At 41.2% G+C, this 16740-nt stretch overlaps 1 protein-coding gene across 1 annotated transcript; it reads left to right on the forward strand.

Moving 5' to 3' along the window:
* Positions 1-1636: 1636 nt before the first annotated feature.
* On the forward strand, positions 1637-16175 carry LOC133549317 (S-adenosylmethionine sensor upstream of mTORC1-like). The gene is made up of 5 exons (XM_061894592.1): positions 1637-1849; positions 10221-10362; positions 12671-12805; positions 14047-14161; positions 14233-16175. Exons 1-5 carry the CDS (start codon positions 1708-1710, stop codon positions 14860-14862), a joined length of 1164 nt encoding a protein of 387 aa, XP_061750576.1. The 5' UTR covers positions 1637-1707; the 3' UTR covers positions 14863-16175.
* Positions 16176-16740: the final 565 nt, after the last annotated feature.

A 16740-nucleotide genomic window follows, 5' to 3' on the forward strand; every position in this document is an offset into this window, starting at 1 on the left:
TTGAGAAAAAAAAGTTGTTGTTTTTGGTGCTGAAAAGAGCACAAACCACCTAAAAACGAGTTGATTTCCATTTTGTATATTTCATATACAAATGTTTTAAATCCACAGTTAACATAAACGGAAAAACAGACCAAAACGGATGTTTTTTCATGTTCTGACACCGGAAACTTTTATTTTCAAAGTAAAAGCGGGGATAATACAGTACCCGTATGCCTGGCTAAAACCATTAAAAAACATGGCGCAACGAGGACTGACATTGGACAAATTGCTATGCACATATCACACGAAAGTGGACGCAAATAATTGATCATGCCACGCACCATAAAACAAGCCAGTCCACGGTCCTGTCTTTGTAACTGCTACTTCTGGTTTTGGTATGTGTGGGAGAAAAAAACATCCGCGTTGGTCTGTTTGTCAGTTTCTGTTCATATATGTGCGTCGAGATTTTTGCAGGTGTCAGTTTACTTCTGCCATGTCTAAAGTCATTTCTGTGTCGGGATTGGAATACATTTTGGCAAAAGTCACACCAGGAATACGTAGTAATTACTATCGCCTTTACTTTGAAAATTAAGTTTCCGGTTACTGCAGCTAAAAAAAACAATTTTTGGTCTATTTTTCCCATACCTGTTTACTGTGGTTTTAATGTTTTTATATGAAGTGACAGGCAACCCATTTTTTTAAACGTATTTAAAAGAATCAGCCTTTGTTTGTTTTTTAACATTTTAAAATTAAGTTCAAATAAACCAAGCGTTTTATGTTTTACAATTTCCATATTAATGAAAAAAATAAATTCACTGTCCACAACACAAAGTGACCCGTTACAAATGGCAATTCCAGTCTCTACAACAGTGGTCCCCAACCTTTTTGTAGCTGCGGACCAGTTAACGCTTGATAATTTGATTGATTGATTGATACTTTTATTCGTATATTGCACAGTTCAGTACATATTCCGTACAATTGACCACTAAATGGTAACACCCGAATAAGTTTTTCAACTTGTTTAAGTCGGGGTCCACGTTAATCAATTCATGGTATAATTTGTCCCGCGGCCCGGCTGGGGGGTTTTTTGTCATGAAAAAGGTAGATTTTTTGGGTTGGTGCACTAATTGTGAGTGTATCTTCACTAATTGTAAGTATATCTCGTGTTTTTTATGTTGATTTAATAAAAAATAAAAATTATAAAAAAATTATTCTGCGGCCCGGTACCAATCGAGCTGCGGCCCGGTGGTTGGGGACCACTGCTCTACAACATTGCTCTTTGTGACGTCACAACTTGCTTCAGCAGCCATGAGTCTCAACATAGTTTTATGGTTTGATAAGATTTATGGTCGTGTTTATGTCTTCGTATTATTGTGACATTAGCTGTGAAGGGCCGGAAGGTTGAAAATCCGATCATTTATCAGTGTTCATTATAAAGCAATCTTGTGGGGTTTTTTTTCTTTTGTAGTGTTTAGTTTTGCGTTTCGTAGTGTCCGAGATTTACGAGGGGCTGTAAATGTCTCACCACGGGCAGTCGACGTTTCCAGGCTTGGGATTGGACGTCGCGCTGTCATTTCTTAGCACGTGTGCGCCAAGTTGAGCCAATCGGCTTGCCTGTTGTTGGCACGTGCGCCGCCGGCGAGCCGGTGGTTGAAGCAAAAAAAAAAAAAAAGATTAAAAAAAAAAAAGAGGAAGCCACCACCAGAGGAGGTTACGGTTACCGGCGCTATGGACCCCAGCGACGACGTCGGACACCCAGAACTGTTTTACGTACCCATTCCTGATGCAGCCCCGAGCAAGAAGGAGCAGGAGAAACTTTCCGGGGTGGTTAAAAATGTCCACAGAAAGCTGCGCAGGAAATACAGAGAAGGTGAGCAGCGAGGCCCACACATCCGCTTCTTGGCTAACGAATTAGCTTCTTCCTCCAAACTACACAAACCGGAGCACCACCTCCATTTAAAACACATTCTCCCAGTCGCGGCTATACTCTTGGCTGCCATCACTGGTAGAGACAGACCTTTTAAATGGAACCACTAACAGGCCGACGTTTGTTTGTGCACAAGCTGCTCTTAAAGCTTGAACTAAAGTCCCAACTCGACTTTAAACTTGAATGTCAACTGTAAGACTAGTGGATATTGCACTTAAAGCCACGGGGATGTGTTGACAAGGCAGAAATCCACTTGAATGTGAACCAATCATTAACCCCGAGCTAACACTTTATGGAGTGAAGTGAATTTGATTTATGTAGCGCTTTTCTCCAGTGACTCAAAGCGCTCTACATAGTGAATCCCGTTATCTAAGTCAAATTTAAACCAATGTCGGAGCAGGTGGGTAAAGTGTCTTGCTCAAGGACACCAAGGTCAGTGACTGGGATGGCGGAAGCTGGGATCGAACCTGGAACCCTCAAATTGCTGGCACGGCCGCTCAACCAACCAAACCACACCGTGACAAACGTTTTAGAGCGTGGGTGTCAAACTCTGGCCCGCCATGTAATTTCACTTGGCCCTTGAAGCAATATCAAATTATCATTAGAGCTGGCCCGCCGCTGTAACACCGCATTCACCGCTAACACTCTTACTTGCCGACCCTCTCGATTTTCCCGGGAGACTCCCGAAGTTCAGTGCCCCTCCCGAATTTCATCCCGGACAACAATATTTGGAGTGGTCTTTAAAGGCACTGCCTTTGGCGTTGTCTACAACCTGTCTCCACGTCCGCTTTTCCTCTATACAAACAGTGTGCCGGCCCAGTCACATAATACATGCGGCTTATACAAACACACAAGTGAATGCAAGGCATACTTGGTCAACAGCCATACAGGTCACACTGAGGGTAGCCGTATAAATAACTTTAACACTGTTACAAATATGCGCCACACTGTGAACCCACACCAGACAAGAATGACACATTTCGGGAGAACATCCGCACCGTAACCCAACATAAACACAACAGAACAAATACCCAGAACGCCTTGCAGCACTAACTCTTCCAGGACGCTACAATATACACGCCCCGCTATCACCAAACCCCGTCCACCTCAACACCACCGCCGAAAAGAGGCATTACATTTTTATTTAAATTTTATTTCGTATGCCATGGATATTTTTTAATTATTATTATTATTTGAAATTCGATTTTGCTTGTCACTATAAAGTTATATAAGCCTTGCTTGTTCAATATTCAGTGCAAAACTTGTTTGGGTCCCTATTAAAAGGTTAATTTGTTCAACCTCGGCCCGCGGCTTTGTTCGGTTTTAAATTTTAGCCCACTCTGTATTTGAGTTTGACACCCCTGTTTTAGAGGAACCGGGGAATTGTAGTCCTAATAAACCACCCAATTTCTATTTGGGTTTAGGTATGGGCTAAATGAGTTGACCGGTCAATCACAGGGCATCTATAGAAGTATAACTTGGGGCGGGTGCATAATAAATGAAGATAACATAACTCACATCCAGTTCTACACCTATGGACAAGTTCTGATCAAAAAGGCCCTCTTATTTATCCATCCATCCATTTCCTACCGCTTATTCCCTTTTGGGGGGGCGCTGGCGCCTATCTCAGCTACAATCGGGCGGAAGGCGAGTACACCCTGGACAAGTCGCCAACTCATCGCAGGGCCAACACAGATAGACAACATTCACACTCACATTCACACACTAGGGCCAATTTAGTGTTGCCAATCAACCTATCCCCAGGTGCATGTCTTTGGAAGTGGGAGGAAGGCGGAGTACCCGGAGGGAACCTACGCATTCACGGGGAGAACATGCAAACTCCACACAGAAAGATCCCGAGCCTGGGATTGAACCCAGGACTGCAGGACCTTCGTATTGTGAGGCAGACGCACTAACCCTTCTGCAACCGTGAAGCCCCCCCTCTTATTTAAACCGACTTATTTAAACCAACTTTTTTTATCTACTAGTTCCTGAATTATTTTGGGATCTGCATAAGTCCCTAAAATGTGAAATCAAACAGTGAAGGCTTTGAGAAGATATTTATGAAACAGTTATGCCTTCTTTCTTCTTTCCGGGAAACCTGCAGTTTGGGATTGCTCCCATTTAGTAACATTTTTCCCACTGGTGACGTCAGCGGATTATCCGTATATGGTAGATATTTGGATCAGATTAGATTAGTTAATTTCAAAGGGGACAATGCAATTTCATAAAATACATGACTACACATGGTTTAAAAAGCCAGAATTAGCCAGAAGGCTAGTTTTCATCTGTAGTCCCCTGGCCATCCACTGTAATGATACCAAGTAGTGATGGTTTGACACATTGCATAACTGTATTGATACTGTGTCAATACTGTGTCACTAAACAACGACATCTGCTGGACATTAAAAATCCCTACAGGCAACCTATGGACCGACTCAACTGACACTGATTTTATGACCTAGTATATACAATAATATAAACCAAGTCATTGTATTTAATTTAGGATTATTTCATACCTTCATTTAAATAAAAATATATTTTTATTTTTTTTAGATACAGTCAATAAATAATGTGAACATGTATCATAACATGGAAATCTAAAAGAACGTGTTGTGAATGAGGATACTTGTGGACTGGCATTTTTTTTTTTTTTTTTTTTAAGTATGCGCTCTGAATACGCAGGATTGATTGATTGAAACTTTTATTAGTGGATTGCACAGTACAGTACATATTCCGTACAATTGACCACTAAATGGTTAAATAGTTTTTCAACTTGTTTAAATCAGGGTCCACGTTAATCAATTCAGGGTAAAAAGGTAATGGGTTTGAGCTGGATTTGAACAAGTGCCCTAAGGAACTCAGCATGAACAAATACGGACCTTCACTCTACCAACTGAGCTATCGAAGAGATTGGTTGTAACTGTTTTTGAATGTAACCTATCGGATGGTTGTGTGGGTGGGACAATGCTGGAAACTTTGAGAGAACAGGATGAAACGACAAGGAAATTAACACAAATACCTTTTTTTCCGATATGTGATCAAAATATTCCCACACGGCGGAAATGATCTCAGACGACAATAAATTAAAAATGACCAACGACAGAAGTGGGGCGATTCTGTTGGCAGCAGCATCTCGTTGACAGATGTGCTTCCTTATAAACACAGTTTGGCGCACAGACGTCAGTGCGACACAGTTCGCGTATCGGTCACGTGACGAAAACAGCTCATGATCGGTCACGTGACTTTCGAAAAGCGCTACGCGCACCGACACAGGATTTTGCTCGACACATGCGCCGATGCATCGGTGTTGCCGGACCCATCACTAATACCAAGTACAGGAGCGTATCTATTCGACACTACTATGGTTACGTTGATATTTTTTGGCATCACAACATCTTTCGTTATTTTTGCAATGTATACTATGTGTATAAACTCAGGAAATATGTCCCTGGACACATGAGGACTTTGAATATGACCAATATATGATCCTGCAACTACCATCGGATTGATACCCAAATGTGGTATCATCTAAAACTAATATAAAGTATCAAGCAACAGAATAATAAGTGATTATTAAATTTAACAGAAGTGTTGATAGAACATGTTCCATCCATCCATCCATCCATCATCTTCCGCTTATCCGAGGTCGGGTCGCGGGGGCAACAGCCTAAGCAGGGAAACCCAGACTTTCCTCTCCCCAGCCACTTCGTCCAGCTCTTCCCGGGGGATCCCGAGGCGTTCCCAGGCCAGCCGGGAGACATAGTCTTCCCAACGTGTCCTGGGTCTTCCCCGTGGCCTCCTACCGGAAAATAAGCAGATATTAACAGTAAATCAATCAATGTTTATTTATATAGCCCCAAATCACAAATGTCTCAAAGGACTGTACAAACCATTACGACTACGACATCCTCGGAAGAACCCACAAAAGGGCAAGGAAAACTCACACCAAGCGGGCAGGGAGAATTCACATCCAGTGGGACGCCAGTGACAATACTGACGATGAGAAACCTTGGAGAGGACCTCAGAAGTGGGCAACCCCCCCCCCCCCCCCCCCCCCCCTCTAGGGGACCGAAAGCAATGGATGTCGAGCGGGTCTAACATGATACTGTGAAAGTTCAATCCATAGTGGCTCCAACACAGCCGCGAGAGTTCCGTTAAAAGCGGATCCAAGACAGCAGCCAGAGTCCCGTCCACAGGAAACCATCTCAAGCAGAGGCGGATCAGCAGCGTAGAGATGTCCCCAACCGATACACAGGCGAGCGGTCCATCCTGGGTCCCGACGAGCGGTCCATCCTGGGTCTCGACTCGGGACAGCCAGTACTTCATCCATGGTCATCGGACCGGACCCCCTCCACAAGGGAGGGGGGGACATAGGAGAAAAAAGAAAAGAAGCGGCAGATCAACTGGTTTAAAAAGGTCTATTTAAAGGCCAGAGTATACAGATAAGTTTTAAGGTGAGACTTAAATGCTTCTACTGAGGTGGCATCTCGAACTGTTACCGGGAGGGCATTCCAGACTACAGGAGCCCGAACGGAAAACGCTCTATAGCCCGCAGACTTTTTTTGGGCTTTAGGAATCACTAATAAGCCGGAGTCTTTTGAACGCAGATTTCTTGCCGCGATTAGGATGGAGCTAGACCGTGTAGTATTTTATACATAAGTAGTAAAACCTTAAAGTCACATCTTAAGTGCACAGGGAGCCAGTGCAGGTGAGCCAGTACAGGCGTAATGTGATCAAACTTTCTTGTTCTTGTCAAATGTCTAGTTCATGTAAATGAACAAGTAGATTAATAATCAATTTTTACAGTTTGTCCTTAATCATTTTGACAAAATAATAGAATGATAAATGGCACAATATGTTACTGCAAATGTCAGCAGACTAAATTCGGATCCTTTGTTTGCTTGCTTACTAATAAAAGACAAGTTGTCTTGTATGTTCACTATTTTATTTAAGAACAAACTTGCAATTAGAAAAATATGTTTAATGTACCCTAAGATTTTTTGTTAAAACAAAAACAATAATGCAATTTTTTGTGGTCCCCTTTTATTTTGAAAAGTATCGAAATAATTTAAGAACCGGAAGCAAAATGTTGGTACTGGTATATAATATAATACTAGTGTTGTCCCGAGACAACACTAGTTTAAACTTGTATCCGTCAGTAGAATCAAAAATGAAAGCGCTAAAAACCACAACAAAGATGGCGGAGAGAAGACGCTGTCATAGTGGAGGAACATAAATTAGACGGTCAGAAGGTGTCTGTAAAACATAATCTATGCAACATTTTGACCAAATAACCACTACAGCGTGTCGTGTGAACCACAAAAAAGTGTTTAACATGTAGAAAAAAATCATAAGAAGACCCCATTAATATTTTTTTCAGATCCGAAAACACATGTCCAAACTGCAAACCACTTGCCAGTGGTTCTCAAAGTGTTTTTTAACAAGAACCATCTCAGAAGACACTTTGCTCTCCAAGTACTACCATAAAGACCAACATTAAAAAACAGTATTCATTGAAAATAAGGCAGCGGTTTTATTTAACAATTATGTTTAATATTTTGGCCACTGTAACAGTACACAGTTGAAACAGTAACATAAAACACTGTAATGTAACACTTAAATCAAGCGATTCTTTGGCGTACAACTAGACGCATGGTACACATACCGCTGTTATAGAATAACTGCCCTACTCCCCCCAAAAAGTGATTTTCTGGTGCATAATCTGTGTTGTTTCCTGCTAAACATTACCCTGTTTACAATATGTTCATTTATTTGTGGCGGCCCACCATGAATACATTTTGACTTCCACATATAGATTTAGTGCTACCCTTTTGTTGAGGGGTATGCATCGTGAATGCTACTTAACACAGCTTGTGTGCACCAGATCTGCCAGAGATGAAAAAAAAATATCGCGGGTGGATCAGTTTGGCAAAGTAACGGCTTTGTCACTATATTTAGCGAGTCTTCAGTTTGTCTGAAAACTGTACCACAATAAAATTGTTATATATATATATATATATATATATAATGTGTGTGTATATTCATATATTCGGGCGGAAGGCGGTGTACACCCTGGACAAGGGGGCCCCTTATCGCAGGGCCAACACAGATAGACAACATTCACAATCAAATTCACACACTATGGCAACATTAAATTGTCCCATCAACCTATCCCCAGGTGCATGTTTATATATCTATATCGATAATTATTGATATTTTTATGAAATAATGACCAGGAAAAAAATATATATAAACATTTTAATTAAGAAGTATGCTTCTTCTGATTATACAGTAATCCCCTTAGCTATCAAGGCTAAAAGGAAAGTAAATGTTAACACAAGCATGGAAAATGTTCAATGTAAACAAAATTCTAAAATCGCATTAAACACTTAACAATAACCTCTTAAAACGGAGGTACAAACATATAGAATATGTAAGAAATGCTTAATAAGTGTAACAAAGTTAACAAGTGTAAAATTGTAAGCACTATTTTCTGCAGGTTTAGTGCCAGGAATTTACAGCTGTGCTCTAAAGGGTGAGCGCGCTTAAGGTGGTGTGGTATTAGCGGTCTTGGTGGGGGTGAGCGCCTTGCATCACTTACAGACCATGTTGGTCTTTTTATTGTAATCCCTAAAACTGCCATACTGTCCAGGTAACTTTTCCTGTTTAATCCGCAATTTCTTCATTTTTACATTCTCTTCTCACTCTGTGCAAAGAATCAACCCTGAGACAACAAGATGGCGCAACCAAACCTGATAGTTGATACTATTGCGCGATTGGCCGATAGCATGTCACTCCCACTGATTAGCAATCACTTTCTGAGTTGCTCAGTTACCACAGACCAAGTGCCTTTGTTCATGCAGCCAACCTTTCTTTGCAACTTTCAGGTTTCTTCCAACAAAGAAGAAAAAAAATATCGAAAGTATTATTGAATTATTTTTTTTAATTGATATCGATTACGCGTCCGTCCCGGTTTTGATTGATATCGTTTTATCGCCCAGCCTTAGTCCCGATATGTTTTCATTTTTAATACCGATTATGCAGCCTTGAGTATTCGCCAATTTCTAACGAATCCGAAATATCAGAGCAAATCATAGAACATTATTTTTTATTTTGTAGTGTGGAATGTTAGAAAAGGCTTGATCTAGAGAAATTCCTCAGAGAACGTCAGGCATGAAAAACTAACCTTTTAACAGACTTATGCTGTTTTTAAATTTGAAGTAGAGTGGTAATTTGTTTTTGGCGACACCCAGTGTTCACAATATGTCATTAAGTTAAGTTTATGAGTCTTGACGCAGTAAATTCAGTGATCCATGTTTGTTAGGAGGTACTTTCTAGTACACTTAGGAGACGTAATGTGTAAGTAATATGCAAATATAATTATTTGATACTTGTTTATTTCGACAAATGTGCTGTTATTACACTGCAATATTGTTCAATGAAGGACACTTATTACATATTTCTAGCTTGGGTGCTATTGTGTGCTTAGCTGCAAGCTCCTGCATATTCATCTTTTGTACTATTGATGATGTTAATAATTGACTAAAATTTAAGAAAATATCAACTTGTGTGCTTATTGGAGAACGCTTAGATGTTAACTGGCTTTTGAGCTTAACACAAATAAACATGTTGCTTCTGTCATAGCTTATATCGGACATTCCAATATTTGTTGTTGTTTTTTTGCTAATAATGCACATATATCAGTATGGACTCAATAGACCCCTAGTATTCAGACCAGTGCCAATTGATTTCCGCCTCTTAAAAAACTTCTCACTGTTAACGGTAGTGTTTGTATTGCATACTTCACATAGTGTAGATACTCAGTGATGTATACGTTTACCATATGTTTTAGTGAGCTGGTTTGTAAAAGAGCGCGAGGTAAAACGGGAAGTTTGCAAAACATTTTACCACATCAGCTTTTTCTGCCACGGTGCCGTGCACGAGATGGACGTTGCCTTTGAATCACTGACTGTATTTATTCATGCTATACACTGTAATGAAATACAGATTCAATGTTTTCCAGTCACATTTAAGCATAGCTGAATAAATGGCATGTTCGTCGTGTTGGTTACTTGACTGTGCTCTTCAATCCTGGTTGTTTTGATGCTCGCTAACCACATGATTGGCTAACAAGCAACGTGTGATGCGCTAGAATCACAGTGGTCATGCCCTCAGGCTGCTGCTGTTGTTTACCACCACTCCTTGTCATGCTTTTTGCTCTTAAGCATTTGCTTGCTACTTGACCCAACAGTTTCACGCTCCACCTTGGTTTTTTCTTCTCCCGGTGTTCCTCCCTTGCCTCTCTCAAAAGTGGGCGACTTTGACAAGATCTGGCGTGAGCACTGCAAGGACGAGCAGACGCTGAGCGAGTACGCCCTTGCCATGAAGAACCTGGCAGACAACCATTGGGCCGTCAACTGTGAAGGGGAGGGCCGCATCGATTGGTGTCGCAGGTATAGATGCACCTGAGATTGTCTTTAGAGCTATCTTTTACCACTGGGCTGCATTCAGACGCAATAAACTATTTAATAGATATGCTATTCTCTTATTTTGTTAGTGATATTTGTAAATTAATATATAATAAAGTGCTTTCTTTTGTATAATCATAATAATAAAATGCAAGCAGTTTATTTTACGCTGACTCCACCTCAGTGGTCAATTTTGCCTAAATTACAGAACTTTTCCACAGTGGCATTGAAGAAGTCGTTGCCATTTCCGTCCAATTATTTGTCTAAGACTAAGATTTTCAGTGCTGACCGCCAGGCCTGGTCCGCTAACAAATCTTGCTTGGCTATATATTGTCAAATGCATTTTTGCTGATGAATGATACCATTGTCACCATTATTTAAATGTATAATCATAAAGTATAAAAATAACATTAATGTTACAATTAAAATATATCTTTTTTATTTGTACCATTTTAATTGGAAGGTCAAGAACTTCTGATTATCCTTAATTTATAAACAAAACAAATAAAATAGACTTAAACTTTGTTTGTTTGTTTTTTAATATTTTTTCATTTTTATTTTTATGTTTTTTTCTCAAATTCTGATAAAAAAACTGCATTCAATAACTACTGAACATTTTGAACTGCAGTGTTTCCCTCAGCTGGAAAAACCGGGTTAGGTGTTTTTTTCCCCCCCGTCTGCCATCGTAAACTGTACATACTTGCTCGTTGGTTCGTGTTAATAGGTTAATCTTGCTCATTCGGTTTGAAACCAAAATATTCCCACGCCAGAACTTTAGCTTTGCAATCTTATTTTTTCCTCCTAATTTTTGTTTGTCACTAGCGATGAGGGAGGCTCAGTCTTTGTCGGAAGATTGCATTGGTGATGTAGCTCGTGCTGCCGGTGATGTATTCTGTGTGTGTGGCGGGGGGGACAGCTGAGTGCCGATAAAGAGAGATGGCAACAAATAATAACAAACGACCACAAAGTGGAGGAGAGAGAAGCTGTTAAAGGTTTTGCAATCATTTAAAAGCAAAAAAGACTGACATTAGGGTAAAGTGTTTGCACTGTCAATTACCTGTCGTTTCAAAATATCACCACATCAATGATGCAGCACATTAACATTTAGCATCTGAATGTTTAAGAGCAGCAAACAATCAGAAACAAGGTAAAAGTCTATATTGGTAGGTAACATCCGACATGTTTGTCATGTATGATTAATGTTTTTCCAAACACGTGGGTATCTACAATTTGTGTGTTAATGCTAACAAGTTGTCTATGCAAAAATCAAACAACTTTCTTCCAATTAATATATTTTCAAATTGTTAAATACATTGCCTGTTATATTTTATTAGAGTGTCTTTTTGTATATTTTGGTTCTTTAAGACTTCAAATAGTTTTAATTGTAGGATAGTATTTTTCAGGCCGTGGGGCGCACCGGGTTGTGAGACTCACTGCCGAAGAGTAGGTCTATTCAGGTCTGTTTTCATACATGAGGCGCATCGAATTAAAGGGGTCTTATTATGATATTCTTTTTGTACATTAAAACTTACTTGTGGTCTACATAACATGTAATGGTGGTTCTTGTGTCAAAAAGTTGCACGGATTATGTTTTACAGACCATCGTCAAGCTGCTTTCTGACCGTCTCTTCAGAATGCGCTATTTTGTGGGTGGTCTTATTTACCTGTCATCTTTGCTTCCATAGCGAGTCTACTGACGGATTTAACTAATAAATGTATGCTACTTTATCTTATAAATTGGCAACAGTATTGGATGGATGCACCTCAACAAGAGGATAGAGGGAGGAAAAAGAAGCTTCTGGAAGGCGGTGTGGGCTATAATTTGTCAGTAATTTAATTACTTGTTTGTCAATGTAACGAATAACTGTATGTAATTGCTTTTTAAAGGTAATTTTCCACACACTGTTTCTATATTACCTGGTTCGTGTTTATCCGGCTACACTGTTTTTTTTACCTATTAACTTATTTTATTAAAATATGTAAGTCATAAATAGCCATGCTCCAATGGTAAAAGGGCAATTTCATTGTACATTTATAAGAAGAAAGAATAAAGGTCATTGGACTAAGACACTCACAGGCTAGAAATTGTGTTGTATTTGATTCTATTATCTAGCATAGATTATGTAAATAATCTAATTAGTTTTATATTTATTATTTCTTAATGATGTCCGGAGCAGCGTGGGCTCAATAGGATACAGACTGCTGCTTTGGAGTTCTGTCAGCTGAAAGAAACTTCCCTCATTCATACGGTGTTAGACTAAGGCTGTCCTTGTTGCGCTGTTTATGTGTCCAGTGTCTGCCAAGAATACTTCCTGGATGGTGGCATGAAGAGAATGTTGGAAAAGGATGAGAAAAGTGCATCTTTCTCTCTCTCCACGGGGCTGACTGCAGCGTCTGCAAGTGCTCAGCTATCCGGCGCTGTACTAAGGTAACTAGCTAGCGCAGTATGTATACAGTATAATGGAACCTCGTTGTACGAACTTTAATTGGGTCGTGAACAGGCTTTGTAAATAGAAAAGTTTGTATGGTGAAGCAAATTTCTCCATAAGAAACATTGTAAATATGAATAGTGAGTTCCAGCCTTGATAAAAGTCCATATTTTAATGAAGGTTTTTACACTTTAAACACATTCAAAGTGCTGTACTGTACTGCATATCAAACAAACATAACATGGAGGTGATGGATCAACTTTCTCTTTATTAACAAGCTAAATAAGATATTATGTCTGCGTTGCTCTGCCTACACATGCGCACACACATAAGTTGCTATAGTGCCCTCACAAATGATCACAAATCACAAAAATTCTTAACTTTAACAGCCATACTGCTACAACAATAAACATTTAGAAAAGTACAATCCACTTACTGTACATAAACATCGGAGGCGAAGGAAGAGGCCGTGTGTGTGTGTGTTTGTTTGTTTGTTTGTTTGTTTGTTTGTTTGTTTGTGTGTGTGTGTGTGTGTGTGTGTGTGTGTGTGTGTGTGTGTGTGTGTGCGTGCGCGTCTGTGTGTGTGTGTGCGTGCGTGCTGCTTAACGAGAGGTAACTTTCCTCTCCACTGTGAAATAAGTCTGCTTTGGCATATTTTTTTAGAAAAGTCTGGTCTCATCACAAATTTTAAACTTGCTGTGGTATGAAGCTTGCTTTGTCAAATCTTCCATACTTGTGAGCGCCATGAAAGTAAACCTCGCAAATAGTCTTTTTTTTAATTCCACAGCGATTCCTTCCTTTTTTTCCATGCACTGGTCTGTTGTCTTTTTGGGACTCATATGGAGTTAGCAAAATGAACCTAACTGGTCAAAAGGTGCAGAACCACTGAAAAGGCACACACGCTGAAGCGCTAAGAAGTGACTAGTTGTGTCCTGGGCCGCAAGTGATGTGGAGGGCTCTACCTCCCCTGAAATGCTGTGCCCTGCTTTTCGCCTGCAAGCGTGAAACAAAATGAATGAATGAATTGGTCAAACACTGAAACATGGTTCGCACACTGAGAGGCATGTTTAGCTCGATTGAAAAAGGTTGCAAATCGAGGGGTTTGTAAATTGAGGCTCAGCTGTATGTGCTTGGCAAGCAGCAGCTTTTTTGACATAAACCTGTCCTGTTTTGAAAATCTTAATTTCCCCTCGGGGATTAATAAAGTATTTTTAATTCCGATTCTGATTCTGTGTTGTAGTCCGCTGACTCAGGTGGGGAAGATGCGCCTCCTGGACGTGGGCAGCTGCTTCAACCCCTTCATGAAGTTTGACGAGTTCCTCACAGTCGGTATCGACATCGTGCCTGCGGTCGAGGTATGTACCAGCGTCACTTATGACGCCCGTAAAACTAAATGTTGATGTTTTGCACCCTCGTATTCCCTCAGAGTGTGTACAAGTGCGACTTCCTCAACCTTCAGCTGCAGCGGCCTCTCCAGCTGGCGGGCGACTCCGTGGAGGCCTTCCTGCGGCAGCTACACAACCCCATCGACGCCTTGCCAGCGCAACTCTTTCACGTGGTGGTCTTCTCCCTGCTCCTGTCCTACTTCCCCTCGCCGTACCAGCGCTGGATATGCTGCAAGAAGGCCCACGAGCTGCTGGAGCTGCACGGCCTGCTGCTCATCATCACGCCCGACTCCTCCCACCAGAACCGCCACGCCCTCATGATGCGCAGCTGGCGCGTGGCGGTGGAGTCTCTGGGCTTCAAGCGCTACAAGTACGTCAAGTACTCCCACATGCACCTCATCGCCTTCCGGAAGGTGTCGCTCGCCACCACCAGCGACCTGGTGTCGCGCAACTACCCCGAGATGCTCTACATCCCTCAGGACTTCCACTCCAACGAGGAGGAGGAGGGCGCCGACGTGCCCTCGCAGGCCCGCTCCGACTTCGAGGACGACCAGGTGGCCTGGGGCTTCACCGAGCTCCCAGACCCCTACGACTCTGATTCCGGGGAGAGCCAGAGCGGTTCTGTACCCGGCTTCCAGGAGCTGGAGGACCCCATCCTGCTCCAGAGCTAGGTTCCTGCCAACGCACCCTTCACTCCTCTCTTGGGAACTGCTGTCCCCCCTTCGACTGCTGCGCTGCCAAACTTAACCTGCTGCATTCTCCTCCTCCTCCAAACGATGCGGTTTGCACAGTGTGAAAGAGAGACGTTTACACATTATTTTCTCATAACACTCTTTCGACATATTTTTTGATAAATGGTTAACGTGTTTTGTAAGTCAGTAACAAGGTGAACCCAAGCTTCCGCCGCCCAAGCGCAGACGTCAGCGTGTGTGCATGCTGAACATGTCAAAGTCTCCAAAAGCGTGACGGGTGTTTTAATGTGTTGAACAAGCGGACTCAGGTGGGCTAGCTTTGAAAATACGAAATTTTTTTGGAAATAGAAATGGTGTTGTTCAGTGTTGTGTGTTTTTAACTCCCTCTTAAGGATGTATGCATCCTTAACAACAACAATGTAGTATTTGTAGCATTTTAGGACCATCTGACTGGAGTATTCTACTAATGTGACTTAAGTGTGTTACTCATGGTGTCAACAAGGTACTAACGTTTCAAAGTATTTTTTAAAACCCTTCCTTGTATATAATAACACTGATTTAGTTCCGATACATTTGGGGAGGGGGGGGTTCTAATACATTGAATGATACAAACAAGCCAAAAGGCTGTAGTCGAACCCTTTGAAGAGTCCTGTTAAAACTTTGACTGTATTCTGGTCCTCAAACAGAAAACTCACCCTAACTGGAAAGATTTGCACATGTCGGACCTCTGAAACAGGCGAGAGGCATTTTTATATAAGCAATAGTTGATGATGATGCTGCGAAAGTTTTTAAGCTAATTGCCGATGACACGTCTGTTCGTTTTGCGGGTGTGAATGACGGCGTACTGGCACTTTATCACTGATCCCAAAGGGTGTTGCATCATTGACTTGTTTTCTTACGAAAGTTTAACAACCAGCACAATGAAAGCGGCACGTCACCCAAAATATTTCCTCCCCACCGCTCTTCCATCCCTATTAACTAAAAGGAACACTTGCATCCTCTAGCAAATGGACCGGACATCCCACAACAAACCGTTATTATTGTCATATTAAGGATTAACAGGAGATTTGCCTGTGCTAAGACTACAATACATGTTCATATCTCTTCTGTTTCATTAGAGCATCACTCGCGTTCAGTGGTCGTGTAATAGAGTGATGCAGTAGTCTTCCAAGGTGTTCCTTTTGGCTCATTTGCATGGTTCATCTTTCATTGTCAAACCAGTTCAATAGTGCAGAACAATGTGTGCTTCTTGTATGGTTGTATGCTTGTTTTATAAATGAATGTAAATGGAAGGTGGTCTGTGTCTTCTTCCAAGGAAACTTTAAAATACAAATACTTAAATTCACTACTGTTTATATTTTTTCTTTTAAAAGTTTTAATCTATATGTAAAAAATGTTATATAGTGTTTATATTCACAGTGTTATATGTATGTATACAAAATTATATATATATATATATATAAGTACAGGGGAAGCACAGTGGTAGAGAGGTTAGTGTGTCTGCCTCACAATGCAAAGGTCCTGAGTAATCCTGGGTTCAATCCCGGGCTCGGGATCTTTCTGTGTGGAGTTTGCATGTTCTCCCTGTGACTGCATGGGTTCCCTCCGGGTACTCCGGCCTCCTCCCACCTCCAAAGACATGCACCTGTGGATAGGTTGATTGGCAACACTAAATTGGCCCTACAGTGTGAATGTGAGTGTAAATATTGTCTATCTGTGTTGGCCCTGCAATTAGGTGGCGATTTGTCCTGGGTGTACCCCGCCTTCCACCCAATTGTAGCTGAGATAGGCACCAGCACCCCTCGCAACCCTAAAGGGAATAAGCGGTAGGAAATGGATGGATGGATATTAGTACAG

The sequence above is a fragment of the Nerophis ophidion genome, linkage group LG03 (assembly GCF_033978795.1).
Source record: "Nerophis ophidion isolate RoL-2023_Sa linkage group LG03, RoL_Noph_v1.0, whole genome shotgun sequence".
NCBI classification, from domain to species: domain Eukaryota; kingdom Metazoa; phylum Chordata; class Actinopteri; order Syngnathiformes; family Syngnathidae; genus Nerophis; species Nerophis ophidion.

Bases quoted from the DNA above. Each gene is read 5' to 3' on its own strand.
- LOC133549317 (XM_061894592.1), top strand. From the start codon at position 1,708: ATGGACCCCAGCGACGACGTCGGACACCCAGAACTGTTTTACGTACCC. The intron at 1,850-10,220 runs GTGAGCAGCGAG...CTCTCTCAAAAG, and splicing joins GCGCAGGAAATACAGAGAAG to TGGGCGACTTTGACAAGATC. The intron at 12,806-14,046 runs GTAACTAGCTAG...TCTGTGTTGTAG, and splicing joins CTATCCGGCGCTGTACTAAG to TCCGCTGACTCAGGTGGGGA.